Raw genomic sequence first — 16,511 nt, forward strand, 5'->3', positions numbered from 1 at the left:
TGTTGCTTGTATAAATGAGTGTGTGGTCCTGCTGAAATGTATCCATCTATAATCAACCCTACCAAAGAAAACCTGTATGTGTGGCACTTCCTTCACATCATCAACAATGTTCATCAATTGGCAGAGTTCGAGTAATTCTTCAGTGTGCTGTCATTCTGTGTAAGCCCCATACGGCCACTGCTGACATTGGACAAATCATTTAACCTCTATAGGCCTTACAATTCTCTTCTGTCAAGAAAGCGAATTGGGTTGGGTGATCTTCAGGTCCCGTTTGTATATAAAATGCTGTCTATGACTTTATGAATTTTATTTGCTGGACTGGGTTAGGACTGGGTCATTTGAGATCCTAGATTTAGTTGAAAAAGCCTTTTTTCAGCTTCTTTGTGTTGGGCTTCTATTTGTTTTGGATTTCGGGGTGTGTTTGTCAGCGTTTTTGCACAGATCTGTTACTAGAAAGCAAAATGTTTACAAAACACATGAAGTGAAAAACATTTAACTTTTAAGTTTTCTAAAGATTTGAAAGTTGACAAGTTTAACATTTTCGAGATTATTATAGAAATGGAAATAGGTTGACAGACTTTATTTTAAAGTAGACTCTGCTTTATAGCACTATAAAGCTCAAACTCATGACCCTGAGATCAAGAGTGGAGTGCTAAAAAAAAAAGAGTGGAGTGCTCTACCAACTGAGCCAGCCAAGCGCCCGATTTTTTTTTTTAATTATATAATCTAGTAACCATATTCATCTTGGAAGAGATGCTTCATTGGATTTTTTGGCCAGTTTTTCAAACATGTTTGCTATAAGATTGTTTCTTTTGACACATGGTGATTGACTAGATTTACCCCCATTTTAGCCTTTTTTATTAAGGGTTAAACTATTTCAAACATTTGGTTTAGATTCATGTAACTCACGGAATATCTGACTTGACAGATTTTAATGCCTAGTTTTATATGCCTTGTTGCTGTAATTTGATGCTTTAAGGAAAGTCCCCACCCCCATTTCTTCCCTTTCTTTTTTCCTCTCTTTTTTGTTTTTTCTTTTCCAAGGGTTAGCATTCTGAGAATCTAGAGCAAGCTCCTCCCACTTGGAGAGGAGAGTGTGGGGTTGAGTCAGATCCTCCATGGTGGGGGGGATGGGAGGGGTGGGAAGCTGGTGTGTCTCTTCCCTTGAGGTATGGTTTTTCCAGTCTGATGAACTGTCAGATCCACTGTGTGGTTGGTAAAGCAGATTGGACAGTGACTCGAAGAAATAGGGGGGGGGGGGGCTGTTCACTATTTTAAGTAGCAACTCTTGAAAGTAAAGTAATTTCTCCAGGGGCTTACTAGAGAGAGCTCTATGTGCTTCTGGTGTCACCATTCAGTAGGAATTATGCAGAATGGAGTATTGTTTCCTAGAGGAAAGATGGGTGAGTGTGGTGAGAGGTTGGGGTTGGTTGTGAGGCGCTAAGGGAAGAGGAGCCATAAATGTTAGTTTTCGTTTTGTGCAGTGAAACTTGGTTAATCCTGTCAGTCTTGATAAGAATGCCAGACACAGAGTTCTGCATTCACATACTTAAATATTTTTGCAAAGAAAGATTATTATTAGAATCTTCTATACTGTTGTGATTTGATATGATACCTTCTGGGAAAAGAGGTAAAAGCTGAAGAAACCAAATTTTTACCTGGTACGTAACTGTAGTTTGGACTTCCTGGATAACAGGAACCTGCTGCAATCTTACATGACTGATTTCTGGACCCAAAGTGGGCTTGACAGTGGGCTGGAGCAGTAATAGCCCCCTACTGTCAGGGAGAGGCCAGGGCAGGCTTTTCCCAGCAAGCCTGCCTGAGAGCCTGCCTGACGTGCGGCAGTCCTAGATGATAGGCCCCAAAGCGTGCAGGATGACTCTCCTGTCTATGGGAGCTGGGAAGGAGGTAGCTTCACCATTGAGACAGGTGGAGGTCTGGGTGTCTGGAGCAGTAAGTGAAAAGATATCCAGAGCTGTGGTCTTCAGTGATGACCTGTGTAATACCTACTGCACAAATGCTGAGGAATTGCTCTAGTCTTTGTGTAGGAAACACAAAGCTTCTGCTTTTAAGGAGCTTATATTTTGCCCTGACCTTTGGCCACATCACAGATGAAAACAGTATTAAACTTTATGATTTTCGAGCAGCGCCGGTGGCCCAGCGGTTTAGCGCCACCTTCAGCCCACAGGTGTGATCCCAGAGACCTGGGATCGAGTCCCACATCGGGCTCCCTGCATGGAGCCTGCTTCTCTCTCTGCCTGTGTCTCTGCCTCTCTCTGTCTCTCTGTCTCTCTCTCTCTCTGTCTCTCATGAATAAATAAATAAAATCTTTACCAAATAAATAAATAAATAAACTTTATGAGTTTCATTCATATGGGTCCCAAGCTGATAGTGGTCTTGTGCCTCTGTAGACCTAGGCCTTAAAAGTCCTTTTCTTCATAAGCAGTACACACCTGGCTGATGAATGGGTGTTCATGGCCATTTTAACATAGTACAAATAAGCCAAAAGAGGAAATTAAGTCATCCTAATCTCACAACACAGAGCTAAACCCTGAGGAGCTTCTGCACAAAGGAGCTAACTAGCCAGTGCCTTCCATCTTTGGGCCCTTGCTTCTTCCATCAGAGAGAGGATGCTCCCCAGAGGTTGTGGCCACAGGGCAGCCCAGATTTTTTTCTCAAAAAATCCCTTTGAGAAGGACATTGCTTGCCGGCTCTTACTCCTGTGAACAGGGTTCAGATTTTAAATTCTAGGCTTCGTAAGAAAATTTAAACTTTGTTTGGATTTCATTCTGTTTTCTTCCCTTTTAAAGAAACAAGCATGGGGCACCTGGATGACTCAGTCAGTTAAGCGTCTGCCTTCAGCTCAGGCCGTGATCTCAGGGTCCTGGGATCGAGCCCCACATCAGGCTCCCTACTCAGGGGAGTCTGCTTCTCCCTGCTTTCTGCTCTCTCTGCTTATTCTCCCTCTCTCAAATAAGTGAAATCTTTTTTAAAAATAAAGAGACAAGGGATCCCTGGGTGGCTCAGCGGTTTAGCGCCTGCCTTTGGCCCAGGGCGTGGTCCTGGAGTCCAGGGATCGAGTCCCACATCAGGCTCCCTGCATGGAGCCTGCTTCTCCCTCTGCCTGTGTGTCTGCCTCTCTCTCTCTCTCTCTCTCTCTCTCGATCTCTCTCTCTCTCATGAATATATAAATAAAATCTTTTTTAAAAAATAAATGAAGAGGGATCCCTGGGTGGCGCAGCGGTTTAGCGCCTGCCTTTGGCCCAGGGCGCGATCCTGGAGACCCGGGATCAAATCCCACATTGGGCTCCCGGTGCATGGAGGCTGCTTCTCCCTCTGCCTATGTCTCTGCCTCTCTCTCTCTGTGTGTGACTATCATAAATAAATAAAAATTAAAAAAAAAAAACTTAATAAAAAATAAAAATAAATAAATAAATGAAGAGGCAAGCTTGAGTACCTACAGTTGTATACGCCGTTACATACGCATTAGAAAAACTATAACAATCTTTTCTTTCTACTTTATTTTCAGGCAGTCTTGTAAACTGATAGTGAAGTAATAGGATGGGAAGGGCAGTGAATTCGGAGTCCATGATGTTAAATGTTAGACCTAACTCTAATCACATACTCTAAGCTACAGAATATATTTATAATAACTTTGGGTTTCAGTCTCTACCTTCCTAAAACAAGGGACCACATTAGGCACCCTTTCAGCACCTACGATTATAGCCTGAGGCCATAAATCTAAATTTCCTTGTGTCTCCTCCCTGGCCAGTCTACTTTTCTGTGTAGATCCCAACAACAACCCAGATCCCAACAATCCAATTTTCCAAGGTCCGAACAACCAGAACTCATCCAGTGAAGAGTATACAGCAAGCTACTTCTGGATTTGCCTAGCTGTGCTTTTAAAGGGCCATTTCTATAAGAATTTCGGATTATCAGAAAACTGCAGTGCTATGGGAGTTGCATTCTTCCTTAGACTGAAATTACAACCCGAATGCACTTAATGATACACATATGTACTGTAATTTGTAAACATAACTCAAAACTCTGTATCTAAGTTGGGTCATTTGCGGTTGGCCATTCAGACCTCATTTCTATTTGACAGAGGTTTATTTTAAGATTGCTTTTTGGAGCAGTTGTTTAACATTCAGGTGATCTATTAGTGTCAAGTCTTTTGCAAGACCTGTTTTTTTTTTTTCTTTATTCTTTATTATTCTTGGAACGTTCTTTTTCCTTTAATAAAAAGATATATATACTAATGGTAGAAAATTAAGAGCCCCTCTATAAAATGCTTTGAAAAGAAATTGCAGTTATTACTGAAAATGCCAATTCAGTTTAAAATATTCAAGAGAAGCCAGTCAATAGTCTTCACAACCTTGAAGCAGACTCGCCTCCCTCTGAACCAATGATCTGCTATACCTCTGAGACAATCCGACAGAAAAGTCTTTCGACATCTTACACTAAACAGTTCAAGACACCCAAGACGTAGGCACGGGCCTGTTTTAAATGAGCTGCCCATTAAGTAGAAAACCAAGCAGAAATTTAGCTTTCCAGCCCACCTTAGCAAAGTCAATATAACTTAATTTTTTTTACCTTCACGTGTATTTATTCAGCCTTGTTTCTTTCTTGAATATTCATTTAGGGTGATAGTACCCATATGAATGAAATTCTTTTAGTTTATCTTGATACTGTTACTTAAGAACTATAGAGTTAACAGGTTCAGAGAAGAACACTTTAAGCTAAATGGATTTTTTAATGAGTAAATTGTGTTTCTTAGTGAAATGAGTTTGAAAGAATATCTGCCTCTGTAGCTTTATTTCTAGGATGTTAAATGTTCTGTGGGAAGTAAATTCTCACTAGGCCATTAACTATGTTATTTTTTTTTTTTTTAATTTATGATAATCACAGAGAGAGAGAGAGAGGCGGAGACATAGGCAGAGAGAGAAGCAGGCTCCATGCACCAGGAGCCTGATATGGGATTCGATCCCGGGTCTCCAGGATCGCGCCCTGGGCCAAAGGCAGGCGCTAAACCGCTGCGCCACCCAGGGATCCCCTGTTATTTTTTTTTATAGGCTAAGTATATATTGTAACTCCTTTTGGTTTTGTTGGAGATGGGGGTGAGTTGGATGGAAGCTAAAGATGGTTTAGGCAAATAGCCACACTGTGCCTCAAATGGTAGTTCTATGTCATCCTAATTCTTACCATTACTATTGTGGCTTCCTCTCTTCTTTTCCAGTGTCCAGATTGTCACAGCTATAATTAGGACATTCTTTCCTGTTTAGTAGCAGATACAACCATTGTCCATTTTGTAATTCAAGTTTTCAACCCTTCCCTTTTGTGTTCCAGATGCTCCATACTTGCCTGTAGTGCTTACGTGGCTCTGGCTTTGGGTGATAACCTTATGGCTTTGAATCATGCAGATAAACTTCTTCAGCAGCCCAAGCTGTCAGGATCACTTAAGTAAGTGTGACTTGCCCTGTGTGTCCCGGGTTCGTTTTGTTTGGAGGTTTTCAGTTAGTTTGTGGTGCATATTGCTGCTTACTCCCCCAGTGGGATATATTATCTAGACAAAGCAACAACTGATTGAAACATTAATTTGGTAGGTCTGTGTTAGGCTCTTTAGCCTTGCTGTACCTCAGAGATTCAGGGAAATAGTGTTCACTCTACTGAGCATCAGGAGGTAGCAACTTTGCACTCTCTAGTGTCCACTACTAGGCCAGACTGGAGTGTGTTTTCGCGTATTAGTCCCAAAAATAAGGTCAGTCCTCAGGAAGAAGACCCACAGTAAAAGGACTTTAGTCAGCATGATAGATCTGCTTCAAGGAATGCAATTTAAATAGGCAAATAAGAATTGAGACTATAGGAATTTTATTCAAACTTCAGATTAGTGACATTGTCATTCTACAATCTGCTAAAGCATGTCTTTCCTTTTATGGAGACTGAATGAGATGCAGCATTCTTTGAGTCTTTATATGATGCCCATGCTAGAAATTTTATTCAACACTACAAATACTCTGTATAACGTTAGAACAGTTGTTTTTTCATTCATCCTGTGAGTATATAAGCTATAATCTCCAAAGTAAAATTACTTTTTTGCCTTTGAAGTGATCTGTTTTTGAAGTAGTTCTTTGAATGTATGTGTTTGGCTTTTAATTTATGTGTTACTGGCTTGTGGATACTACTTTAATTAAATTTTTAAATTATATTTTCTCATAATTAAAGTTACTGATTTTTTAAAAACTTGTCATTTCTGTTAGGGTATTTGGTGGACAAGCAAAATAAAAGATCATTGCAGCCCCTGGTAGTTAAAAGAAATTGCTTAAGAATTAAAGAGCCCGGGCAGCCCCAGGTGGCTCAGCGGTTTAGTGCTGCCTTCAGCCCAGGGTGTGATCCTGGAGACCCAGGATCGAGTCCCACGTCAGGCTCCCTACATGGAGCCTGCTTTTCCCTCTGCCTGTGTCTCTGCCTCTCTCAGTCTGTGTGTCTCTCGTGAATAAATAAAATCTTAAAAAAAAAAAAAAAAAAAAAAAAAGAATTAAAGAGCCCTTGAGTGTTTGTAAATCCCTTAAAAAGTCATATTGAAAAGAGCCAAAAGGGGATCCCTGGGTGGCGCAGCGGTTTGGCGCCTGCCTTTGGCCCAGGGCGCGATCCTGGAGACCCGGAATCGAATCCCACGTCGGGCTCCCGGTGCATGGAGCCTGCTTCTCCCTCTGCCTGTGTCTTTGCCTCTCTCTCTCTCTCTCTCTGTGCGACTATCATAAATAAATAAAAATTAAAAAAAAAAAAAAGAAAAGAGCCAAAAGGGGAGCCCCGGTGGCCCAGCAGTTTAGTGCCGCCTTCAACCTGGGGTGTGGTCCTGGAGACCTGGGATCGAGTCCCATGTCGGGCTCCCTGCGTGGAGCCTGCTTCTCCCTCTGCCTGTGTCACTGCCTCTCTTTTTCTCTGTGTCTGTCATGAATAAATAAATAAAATATTGTAAATAAATAAATAAAGCCTAAAATTTGAGGATTTGAGATTCATGGGGACAGATTCAGTTGGGGCAGGTGAGACCTAGCTGGCCATTTAAAAGGAGGACTAGAGGATGCCTAACTGGCTCAGTTATTTTCTTTTTTCTTTTTATTTTTTTATTTATTCATGAGAGACGCAGAGAGAGAGAGGCAGAGAGAGAGAGGCTGCCCTGGTTCCCATGCCCCAAGGAGTATAGAGATTACTTGAAAATAAAATCTTAAAAGAACTAAAATAAAAGGAGGAGAGTAGATTTTGACTTGTGGAGATGAAACCAGGCTTGCTCCAGAAAGCCAGGCCCCGGGGGAGCAGCAGGTGTGCCCTGCCCGGGACACTGTCTGGTAGGATCAGAGCAATTTTTGAGGGGGTAGGAATATTGACTGGATATAGAAAAGTGGGACCAAATGTGGAAAACTGTAAATAGAAGTTTTGTTTTGTTCTCAGGTAGGAAAAGTCATTAAGATTTTCAGCAAAGGTATATATATCTCATTCTGTTTTAATTTTGAAAAATCTATCAAGTGATCATAGAGAAAAATGGCCTGTAAGTAAAAGACCTGAAGAAGCAGGCTATTATAAGCCAGGAGGATGCATATCTGTCCTAAAACATCAATGGGCATAAAAAAGATTATTTGAAAAGCAGAGAATCTTTGGGATAGAAGTAAAGTTGATCTGACCCAAATCTGTTCCCAGTCCAGTCTGGTACTCTGGTGTCTTTTGACTTTTCCAGCAGCAGAGACTGGAGGATTCATCCTTGGACCTGCCTCTTATTTTAGAACTTCATTCCCATCTTATGTTAATGTTATTTTCTGCATAAACAGAACAGTAAATTTGCCAATTTTGAACTTTTTTCTTGATACGTGTTCCAGCTTAGCTATATAAAAATTATTGTATATTTTAAGATATTTTTATAGAGATAAGATTCAAGTGACCATTTATTTATTTATTTATTTATTATTTATTATTTTATTTATTTATTCATAGAGACACAGAGAGAGAGAGAGCGAGAGAGAGGCAGAGACACAGGCAGAGGGAGAAGCAGGCTCCATGCAGGGAGCCTGACGTAGGACTCGATCCCAGGCCTCCAGGATCACACCCCAGGCTGCAGGCGGCGCTAAACCACTGCGCCATGGGGGGCTGCCCTATTTATTTTTTTAAGTGACCTTTAATTGATCCATTTATAAACTTTTATTTCAATTCAAATATATGAAATATGTGAGCATGTGTACACCAAATCTTGTTATACATTGGGTGTTTTGTGATAACCTACTACCTGTTTTGGAATCTTATCATCTTAGGTTTTTGGGCCATTTATATGCTGCAGAAGCCCTCATCTCTCTGGACAGAATATCTGATGCCATTACTCACTTGAACCCGGAGAATGTCACTGATGTTTCCTTAGGGATCTCTTCAAATGAGCAGGACCAAGGTTAGTGAGGATACATTTGATCAGAACAAGTCACCATTTCCACTGCTTTCCTGGATGTGTAGAGATTTAAAGGCATAGTTGTCAAGGGAAAGAAGTTTTAGGTTGGCTTTCTACATTTTTAGCTGTACATATTTTGTAATAATTGTTTTCTGAGTAGACGTAAGAGTTGATTATCACATGGTCTAAGTGCTCACTCTAGAGGGGCACCTGGCTGGCTCAGTCAGAAGAGCATGCAACTCTGATCTCAGGGTCATGAGTTCAAGCCCCACGTTGGGTGTAGAGATGACTTACCTAAAAGAAAAAAGAAAGAGAGAAAGAAAGGAAAGAGAAAGAAAAAAAGAGAAAGAAAGAGAAAGAAAGAGAAAAAAAGGGAAGGAAGGAAGGAGGGAAGGAAGGAAGGAAGGAAGGAAGGAAGGAAGGAAGGAAGGAAGGAAGGAAGGAGGAAAAGGAAGAAGGAAGGAAAAGAAAAAGAAAGAAAGAAAGAAAGAAAGAAAGAAAGAAAGAAAGAAAGAAAGAAAGAAAGAGAAAGAAAGAAAGAAAGAAAGAAAAGAGAGAAAGAGAAAGAAAGAAAGAAAAAGAAAGAAAGAAAGAAGAAAGAAAAGAAAGAGAGAGAGAAAGAAAGGAAAGAAAGAAAGAAAAGAAAGAGAGAAAGAGAAAGAAAGAGAAAGAAAGAAAAGAAAGAAAAGAAAGAAAAGAAAAGAAAAAAAGAAAAGAAAAGAAAAGAAAAGAAAAGAAAAGAAGAAAGAAAAGAAAAGAAAAGAAAAGAAAAGAAAAGAAAAGAAAAGAAAAGAAAAGAAAAAAAGAAAAGAAAAGAAAGAGGGACACCTGGTTGGCTCAGTCAGGTAAACGTCTACTTTCAGCTCAGGTCATGATCCAGGGGTCCTGGGATGGAGCCCTGCATCATGCTCCTTGCTCAGCAGGGACCCTGCTTCTTTGTCTCCCTCTGCCTGCTGTGGGCACAGGTGTGCTCTGTCTCTTGCTTGCTATCTCTCTCTCAAATACATATTTTTTTTTTTTTTTTAGATTTTATGTATTTATTCATGAGAAACACAGAGTGAGAGGCAGGGAGGTAGGCAGAGGGAAAAGCAGGCTCCCTGTGGGGAGCCCAACGCGGAACTCAATCCCAGGATCCTGGAATCATGACCTGAGCCAAAGGCAGACACTCAACCACTGAGCCACCCAGGCACCCAATGAGAGAGAGAGAGAGAGAGAGAGAGAGATTGAGAGGCAGAGACACAGGCAGAGGGAGAAGCAGGCTCCATGCAGGGAGCCCAACGTGGGACTCGATTCTGGGTCTCCAGGATCACACCCTGGACTGAAGGCGGTGCTAAACCGCTGAGTCACCGGGCTGCCCTCAATAAATAAAATCTTAAAAAAATGAAAGAAAAAAGAATTATTTTTTCTTTTTATTTTTTTAAAGATTTTATTTATTTATTCATGAGAGACACACAGAGAGGGAGGGAGAGAGGCAGAGACACAGGCAGAGGGAGAAGCAGGCTCCATGCAGGGAGCCCGATGTGGGACTCCATCCTGGGACTTCAGGATCACACCCTGGGGCAAAAGCAGGCGCTAAACCGCTGAGCCACCCAAGGATCCCCAAAGAAAGACTTTTAAATAAATAATAAATTGTCACTTTTGAAAGGTTGTGATAATGTTAGAAAAATTTGATTCTCGTACTGTATATTTCTCCTTGAAGGGAATCTGCAGTCAGAGGAAAGTAGAAATAAGCATTCAGAAGTCAGTTTTAAATCATGGTTCAGTTTTTAAGGAAGTGAGACTGGCATTCACCTTGTTCAGTATTATTATGTAGGCATGGGGAGGTGGTGGGTGGTACCTTCTGATATCTTCTAATAGAACTTCCACTGCATGAATAGTAAACACTGTGACAGATCGTTTTGATACTAGATTTTCATTTTGTAAAAAAAATAAATAAAAAGAAAAAATTAGGTTTCTAGAAAATATACTCTGTTGTCCTTCTTCCTCAGGTTTATTTTCATGTTTTTATAGGATCAGACAAAGGTGAAAATGAAGCAATGGAATCCTGTGAGTAAGAAGTTTTGTAAATACTTAAAGTAGCCTGGCTTACATCCCATAGATGTAGACTCAAGCCTTCTGTGATGTGTCCTTCATTTGGCAACCTAAGAAGTAGCACTGTGCTTTATTCTGAGCAGCTGCTGGGGTGGTAGATTGGGTTCCCCCTCTTGCCCTTGACCCGGCCTCTTCACCAGGGTCCATGCTCTTTTTCCCCAGCTGGGAAGCGGGCCCCTCAGTGCTACCCCAGTTCGGTCACCTCTGCCAGAACCGTGATGCTGTTTAATCTTGGCAGCGCCTACTGCCTGAGGAGTGAATATGACAAAGCTCGAAAGTGTCTCCACCAGGTGAGGCTGGAGGTGGCGGGGCCAAGCCCTCTTGTTAAGCAGCCAGCAAACGGTAGCTTTTGTTATTTTGTTTGAGGCTCTGGTCAGTTTGTTAAAAATTGGAGTATTACTTCTCCAAGCTTAAAAATAGTCATGTAAGGTAAACACCTGATCAGCTATTACAAATGAATCTAGACACCTAATGAAGGGTTTTCCCCAAAGGTTTTTTTTTTTTTTTTTTTTAATTTTTTTTTAATTTTTTTTATTTATTTATGATAGTTACAGAGAGAGAGAGAGAGAGAGGCAGAGACACAGGCAGAGGGAGAAGCAGGCTCCATGCACCGGGAGCCCGATGTGGGATTCGATCCCGGGTCTCCAGGATCACGCCCTGGGCCAAAGGCAGGCGCCAAACCGCTGCGCCACCTAGGGATCCCTCCCCAAAGGTTTTAATAATTAAAATTTTAGAGGTGCCTGGGTGGCTCAGTCAGTTAAGTGTCTGCCTTTGACTTAGGTCATGATCCCAAGGTTCTGGGATCGAGCCCCACATTGGGCCCCTGCTTGAGGAGAGTCTGCTTCTCCTCTCCCTCTGTTGTTCCCCCTGTTTGTGCTCTCTTTCTCTCTGTCAATAAATAAATAAAATCTTTTAAAAAATAATTAGAATTTCAGAAGATTGGAAATCATCTAAATGAGGGCTCACTTAAATAATGGTGCATCCATACAGCCTAACACAGTGCAGCTGTAAACTCTGTATTACAATAGGATATCCAAGACATATTAAGCGAAAAGACCAAGATTTAATACCTTTCCTTTAAAATTGTGTATGTGCTTATAAAAGCTAGAAGCCACCAACGTTGGTTATGGGATAGCAGGATAAGTACTGTGTGGCTGGAGCACTAAAACGGGAGACTTCAGAAGAAAGTTGGTGCCAAAGAAACTCCACATACACTAAAGAAAGCCACTGGCAACATAGAAATAAAATACACCTCTGAATTCTACCACTGAAATGGCACATCATCAGTAGGTCTTCTGAGCATCTGTAGGTTTAAGTCTTCTAATATGGAAAGTTTGTGCCAAATGATAGATTCACCAGCAGCACAGGAGAGAGTCCGTGTCCCTGTACACTTGTCACAGTAGTTGAAATTGAAATTAAACCTATTCTCAAGAGAGATAGTGGCTTCTGGAAATGTTCTTCCTATGAAGACCACCTTGTGTATAGCCGTGAAGAATCTTACCATGTGGGAAATAACCACAAGTGATATTTAGTTAACTTAGTGGCATCTGGTCGGCATTCTGATCCAAAATCAGAAATGTTAAGTGATGGACTATCCAGGGAAACATACTTGCTGTTATCTCACTTGTATGGTTGAGTTATACAAGTTGATTGGGACGGAGTTGACTGCAGCAGACAGGACGTTTGATCTAAATTTACAGGATGCACAGTCTAGCTCAAGGTTCTCATACAGCAGGTGGCCCTGGCAGCTGCCACGCTGGGAGAGACAAACGAGGTCAGACCTGACTCAGGGTCTGAAGGAGGTTTTGTTTTGTTTGGTCCCTTGGTTTTTAGGTTAATCCAGTGGCTGGACCTTTGTTAGTTGGGAGGCCGCCCTGCCTGGGAGGGCAGGACAGTGACGTGAAGAGTTTGAAAGGGCTCCGCGGAGATGTTTCCAAGGTTGTCTGCCCGCCAGTAGCCATTCTGAACAGCCAGTAAGCAGAGCACCATTAAGTCTTAAAAAGTTGGGCAGCCCCGGTGGCGCAGCAGTTTAGCGCCGCCTGCAGCCCAGGGCGTGATCCTGGAGACCCTGGATCGAGTCCCATGTCAGGCTCTCTGCATAGAGCCTGCTTCTGTCTCTGCCTGTGTCTCTGCCTCTCTCTCTCTGTCTCTATGAATAAATAAATAAAATCTTTAAAAAAAAAAAGTCTTAAAAAGTTGCTCTTGTGAATTCCTGTATTTTAGGGAAAGCTGCAGACTTTGGTCAGCTCAAAGAACAATAAATGACCTCTGTTAACCAGTCACTTGGGAGGCAAAATGGAGATTTTAATATCCACAAAGTGCTGTAAAGATGACCTTGCCTGTATAAAGCTTGGCCTAAAAGTGTAAACTCTCATTTTCTAAACTGAGTCATTATACCTCAGTGACGTGGTAAGAGGAAAAAAGCCTCCCTGCTTCGTGCATGAAGAACTTAGTGTGTGCCCTGGATAAGAGTCCCCGCTCATCATAATCTCTTCTGAGGCTGCAGGGAATTGACCCTGCAGCAAGCGTCTGGTCCCCTAGACATCTCCCATCTTCACAGCTTGGCATACAAGGCCTTTCTCCCCATTTTCTGCCTACCCAGTGTCTACCCTGAGAGGACTAAGGCAGGTGCCCTTTGCCCTGAAGCTCTCCATTCAAAAGAAACCTTTTTCTCTCTTCATATTCACAGTACTTTGACTCTCTTCTCTCTCTAGCATTTGGGTAAATTTGGATTATTGTTGTTTGCATTCCTGTTTATGATCAGGATGAGTCCCTGTCTTACCCACACACCCACCTCTGGTTAATAAATGTTTCTACAAGTACACTTTCTGATAAGATGAAGGGGAAAAGCAGAACAGCCTGGAAGCCAGAGCTCCTGAAACTGGGTGGGGGAATACAAGGGGATATTAAGGTGGCAGGAAAAGGCTGCAGCCCAGAGCCCAGACTGAGGAAATAACCCTGTGATCTTGGCACGGCTGACCAGAGCAGGCCAGGCTGCTTTTCTCAGGACTGGGTCAGACAGAAGCTGCTAGCTGGAGATGTGACTCTCAGATCCAGGAAAGAACAGCATGTTGCTTAAACAATTATTTTATTTGACAGACTTTTACTGTTTCAGTCCATAAGAATGGAGATAGTGAACATGTCTAGTGGTGCTTTTTTTTTTCTTTTTTAAGTTTGAATTCTTATTGCTAACATTGGGAACTTGGGACCCACACTACTGAGTCATTATTAGGAAAACAAATGGACATGCATGCATATATAATATAAGTGCAACCATATAAATATAAACGCAACCATGTGGTGAAGAGACCTGGACCAATGACTGGAGTTTAGAATCAGGAGTGTCTGATCACCCTTCTCAAAACCAAATAGAGCCAAGACATGGAAGCAGAGTCCCAAGTAGGTGAAAACCAAGAGGGAAGAAAAGCTTTCCCCTATTAAGAACTCATGGACTAGGGATCCCTGGGTGGCGCAGCGGTTTGGCGCCTGCCTTTGGCCCAGGGCGCGATCCTGGAGACCCTGGATCGAATCCCACGTCGGGCTCCCGGTGCATGGAGCCTGCTTCTCCCTCTGCCTGTGTCTCTGCCTCTCTCTCTCTCTCTCTGTGACTATCATAAATAAATAAAAATTAAAAAAAAAAAAAAAAGAACTCATGGACTAGGTAAAGGAAAATAACGAATCATTTAACAAAAAATTACACGTCTAGTTTAATCAGTAGGGATGAGGACAAAGGTAGTTGAGGGACATCAGAACAGAATGGTAGTAGTTCCTAGGAGGTCATGTGGGAATGAGCTTAGATAAGTCTGCTGACTTGTCATTGGTAGACTCCCCACCCCCACCCCCCGCCCCAGCCTCCCAGCATTACTTGGTGTTTGTGTCTTAAGCTGATGGTTTTTCATGGGTGTCTTTTTTTGTTTTGAGCAAAGGCGGCTTCAATGATCCATCCTAAAGAGGTGCCGCCTGAAGCCATCTTATTGGCAGTCTACCTTGAACTGCAAAATGGTAAGTAATTCTTCTCTCTAGTTAGGACTGTATTCCTTCAGAGATGGCTGGCTCAGTTGGAGGAGCATGCAGCTCTTGATCTCAGGGTTGTGAGTTCAAACCCCGTGTTAGGTGTAGAGGTTACTTAACTCTGACACCTAATTATAATTAATTCCTACTAATTAAACTTTCTCTTAGGCAGCCAAATGACTTGAATACAGAACATGAGTCCGAATGCCAGTTGCTAAGAGTTGTACACTGTATTATTTTGAATAGAAATGTCATTAATGACTTTTACAGCAAACCAGTTCTTGCTGACAGTTATCCAGACCTAAATCCAGGTCCTACCTTTGGGGCACATAAAGCCTTTAAGGATGTGGCTTCTGAGAAAATTAGACTGTGGGCCCTATGTAAGAGACAGCATGAAGTAGAGAAGAGACACGAATGGAAGAAATCTTTTAAAATATTAAGAGTTTTAAATTAAAAAAAAAAAGTTTTAAATCATGCTTCCTGGGCAGCCCTGGTGGCGCAGCGGTTTAGCGCCGCCTGCAGCCTGGGGTGTGATCCTGGAGACTGGGGATCGAGTCCCGCATCAGGCTTCCTGCATGGAGCCTGCTTCTCCCTCTGCCTGTCTCTCTGCCTCTCTCTCGCTCTCTCTGAATGGATAAATAAATAAATCTTTAAAAAAATAAAAAAATAAAATAAATCATGCCTCCTTTTGGAATCATGGGGATCCTTACATAGTTCCCTCTTTTGATAGTTTTCTTTTATAGCGTTAAGTGCCTGGTACCCAGCTGGCCTTGTCCTCCTAAAAGGTGTGATTAGGGTTAGTGCATTGGTCCCACACGCCCTTCTTCTATGCCGTCTACCTGGAGACCAGTTCGCAAGCTGGGTTATACCTAAGAAAAACCTTAGGGCTTTGGAAAATGCCTATGCCCAGGTCACACCCCAGGTCTCTTAAGTAAGAATTTCTGGGGATGGGATGGAGGCATGATGTGGCTCCAGTGTCTAGCAAAGGTTGCAGACCACTGCTCTTACCACCTCTTAGTTTCATGATGCTGATGACTTGCTTTGTGTGTGGTGGTATTGTTTGTGCCTTTTTTTAATGGGAATTGTTTTTATAGGTAATACCCAGCTGGCCTTACAGATCATCAAAAGAAATCAGCTGCTCCCTGCAGTGAAAACACTGTCTGAAATGAGAAAGAAGCCAGTGTTCCAGCCTGTCCACCCGATCCAGCCCATCCAAATGCCAGCCTTCACTGCACAAAGAAAGTGACATTTTTGCTCTCAGAAAACTGTTACTTGAGACCGAGGGGAGTACTTTTGGGCCTTTTTAGTTGTATCACAGCAAAATGAATAAAAGACAGATGATGAAAGGTGCTAGTTTTGAAGACACAATTTTAAAATGATTCTAACCCCTGTGGGTTTTTTTTGTTTGTTTGGTTTTTGCTTTTTTGTTTTTTTTTGGGGGGGGGGGGGGTTTGGGGGTAGGTCCTGTTTTTGTTTTTTTTGCTGGAAGCTTACTTAAAATTAAGGATTCACGAACTCATTTTCATGTTTTTCTTTAATCTTACATTTTGAGCCATTATGTGCTGTATCCATGTCATAGGCAATTAAAACATGGTCTTATCAGAACAATCTCATATGGTACATTTTGTCTTTCTTGCAACTGTTGGACTATTTTAACCTCTGAGGTTTAATGTTAAAGTCTTAAAATATGAGAGACCTGTCAGCAGTTGAGTAGCCAATCCAGAACCTCGTCTAGGGGCAGAGAGAAGGGGAGGTAGATGTGTTTTCTGCCTACTTATAACTAAAAGGACCAGAAAATGCATAGTAGAACCCATAGGGCCAGTAACATTGGCTTAAGAAGAGATGACTGGTCTGATAGGAATTACTGCTTCCAGATTATAGATGAAGATAAACCAGGTTCAGGGCACTGGCCATGTTCATCCTCCTGTACCCCTAGGCAGAGGCACTGGTTCTAGAGTCAGCTACCAAGGAGTTCAGGGCT

General features: G+C 42.0%; 1 protein-coding gene across 7 annotated transcripts in view; it reads left to right on the plus strand.

Annotated features, from left to right (window-relative positions):
• The window catches only part of CNOT10 (CCR4-NOT transcription complex subunit 10), a 74,204-nt gene extending 58,066 nt beyond the window's left edge, over positions 1 to 16,138 (plus strand). For 4 of the 7 annotated variants that reach the window (XM_077865922.1, XM_077865924.1, XM_077865918.1 and 1 more), the window contains 6 exons: positions 5,347 to 5,460; positions 8,301 to 8,431; positions 10,439 to 10,474; positions 10,682 to 10,809; positions 14,446 to 14,521; positions 15,625 to 16,138. In XM_077865922.1, the coding sequence (XP_077722048.1) occupies positions 5,347 to 5,460; positions 8,301 to 8,431; positions 10,439 to 10,474; positions 10,682 to 10,809; positions 14,446 to 14,521; positions 15,625 to 15,776 (637 nt within the window). In that variant the 3' untranslated portion in view covers positions 15,777 to 16,138. Of the gene's footprint in view, positions 1 to 5,346; positions 5,461 to 8,300; positions 8,432 to 10,416; positions 10,475 to 10,681; positions 10,810 to 12,352; positions 14,169 to 14,445; positions 14,526 to 15,287; positions 15,328 to 15,624 lie in introns of those variants that run through there. The other 3 variants (XM_077865921.1, XM_077865920.1, XM_077865923.1) reach the window with 3 other exon arrangements.
• Positions 16,139 to 16,511: the final 373 nt, after the last annotated feature.

This window comes from Canis aureus, chromosome 22 (genome assembly GCF_053574225.1).
Source record: "Canis aureus isolate CA01 chromosome 22, VMU_Caureus_v.1.0, whole genome shotgun sequence".
Lineage (NCBI taxonomy): Eukaryota > Metazoa > Chordata > Mammalia > Carnivora > Canidae > Canis > Canis aureus.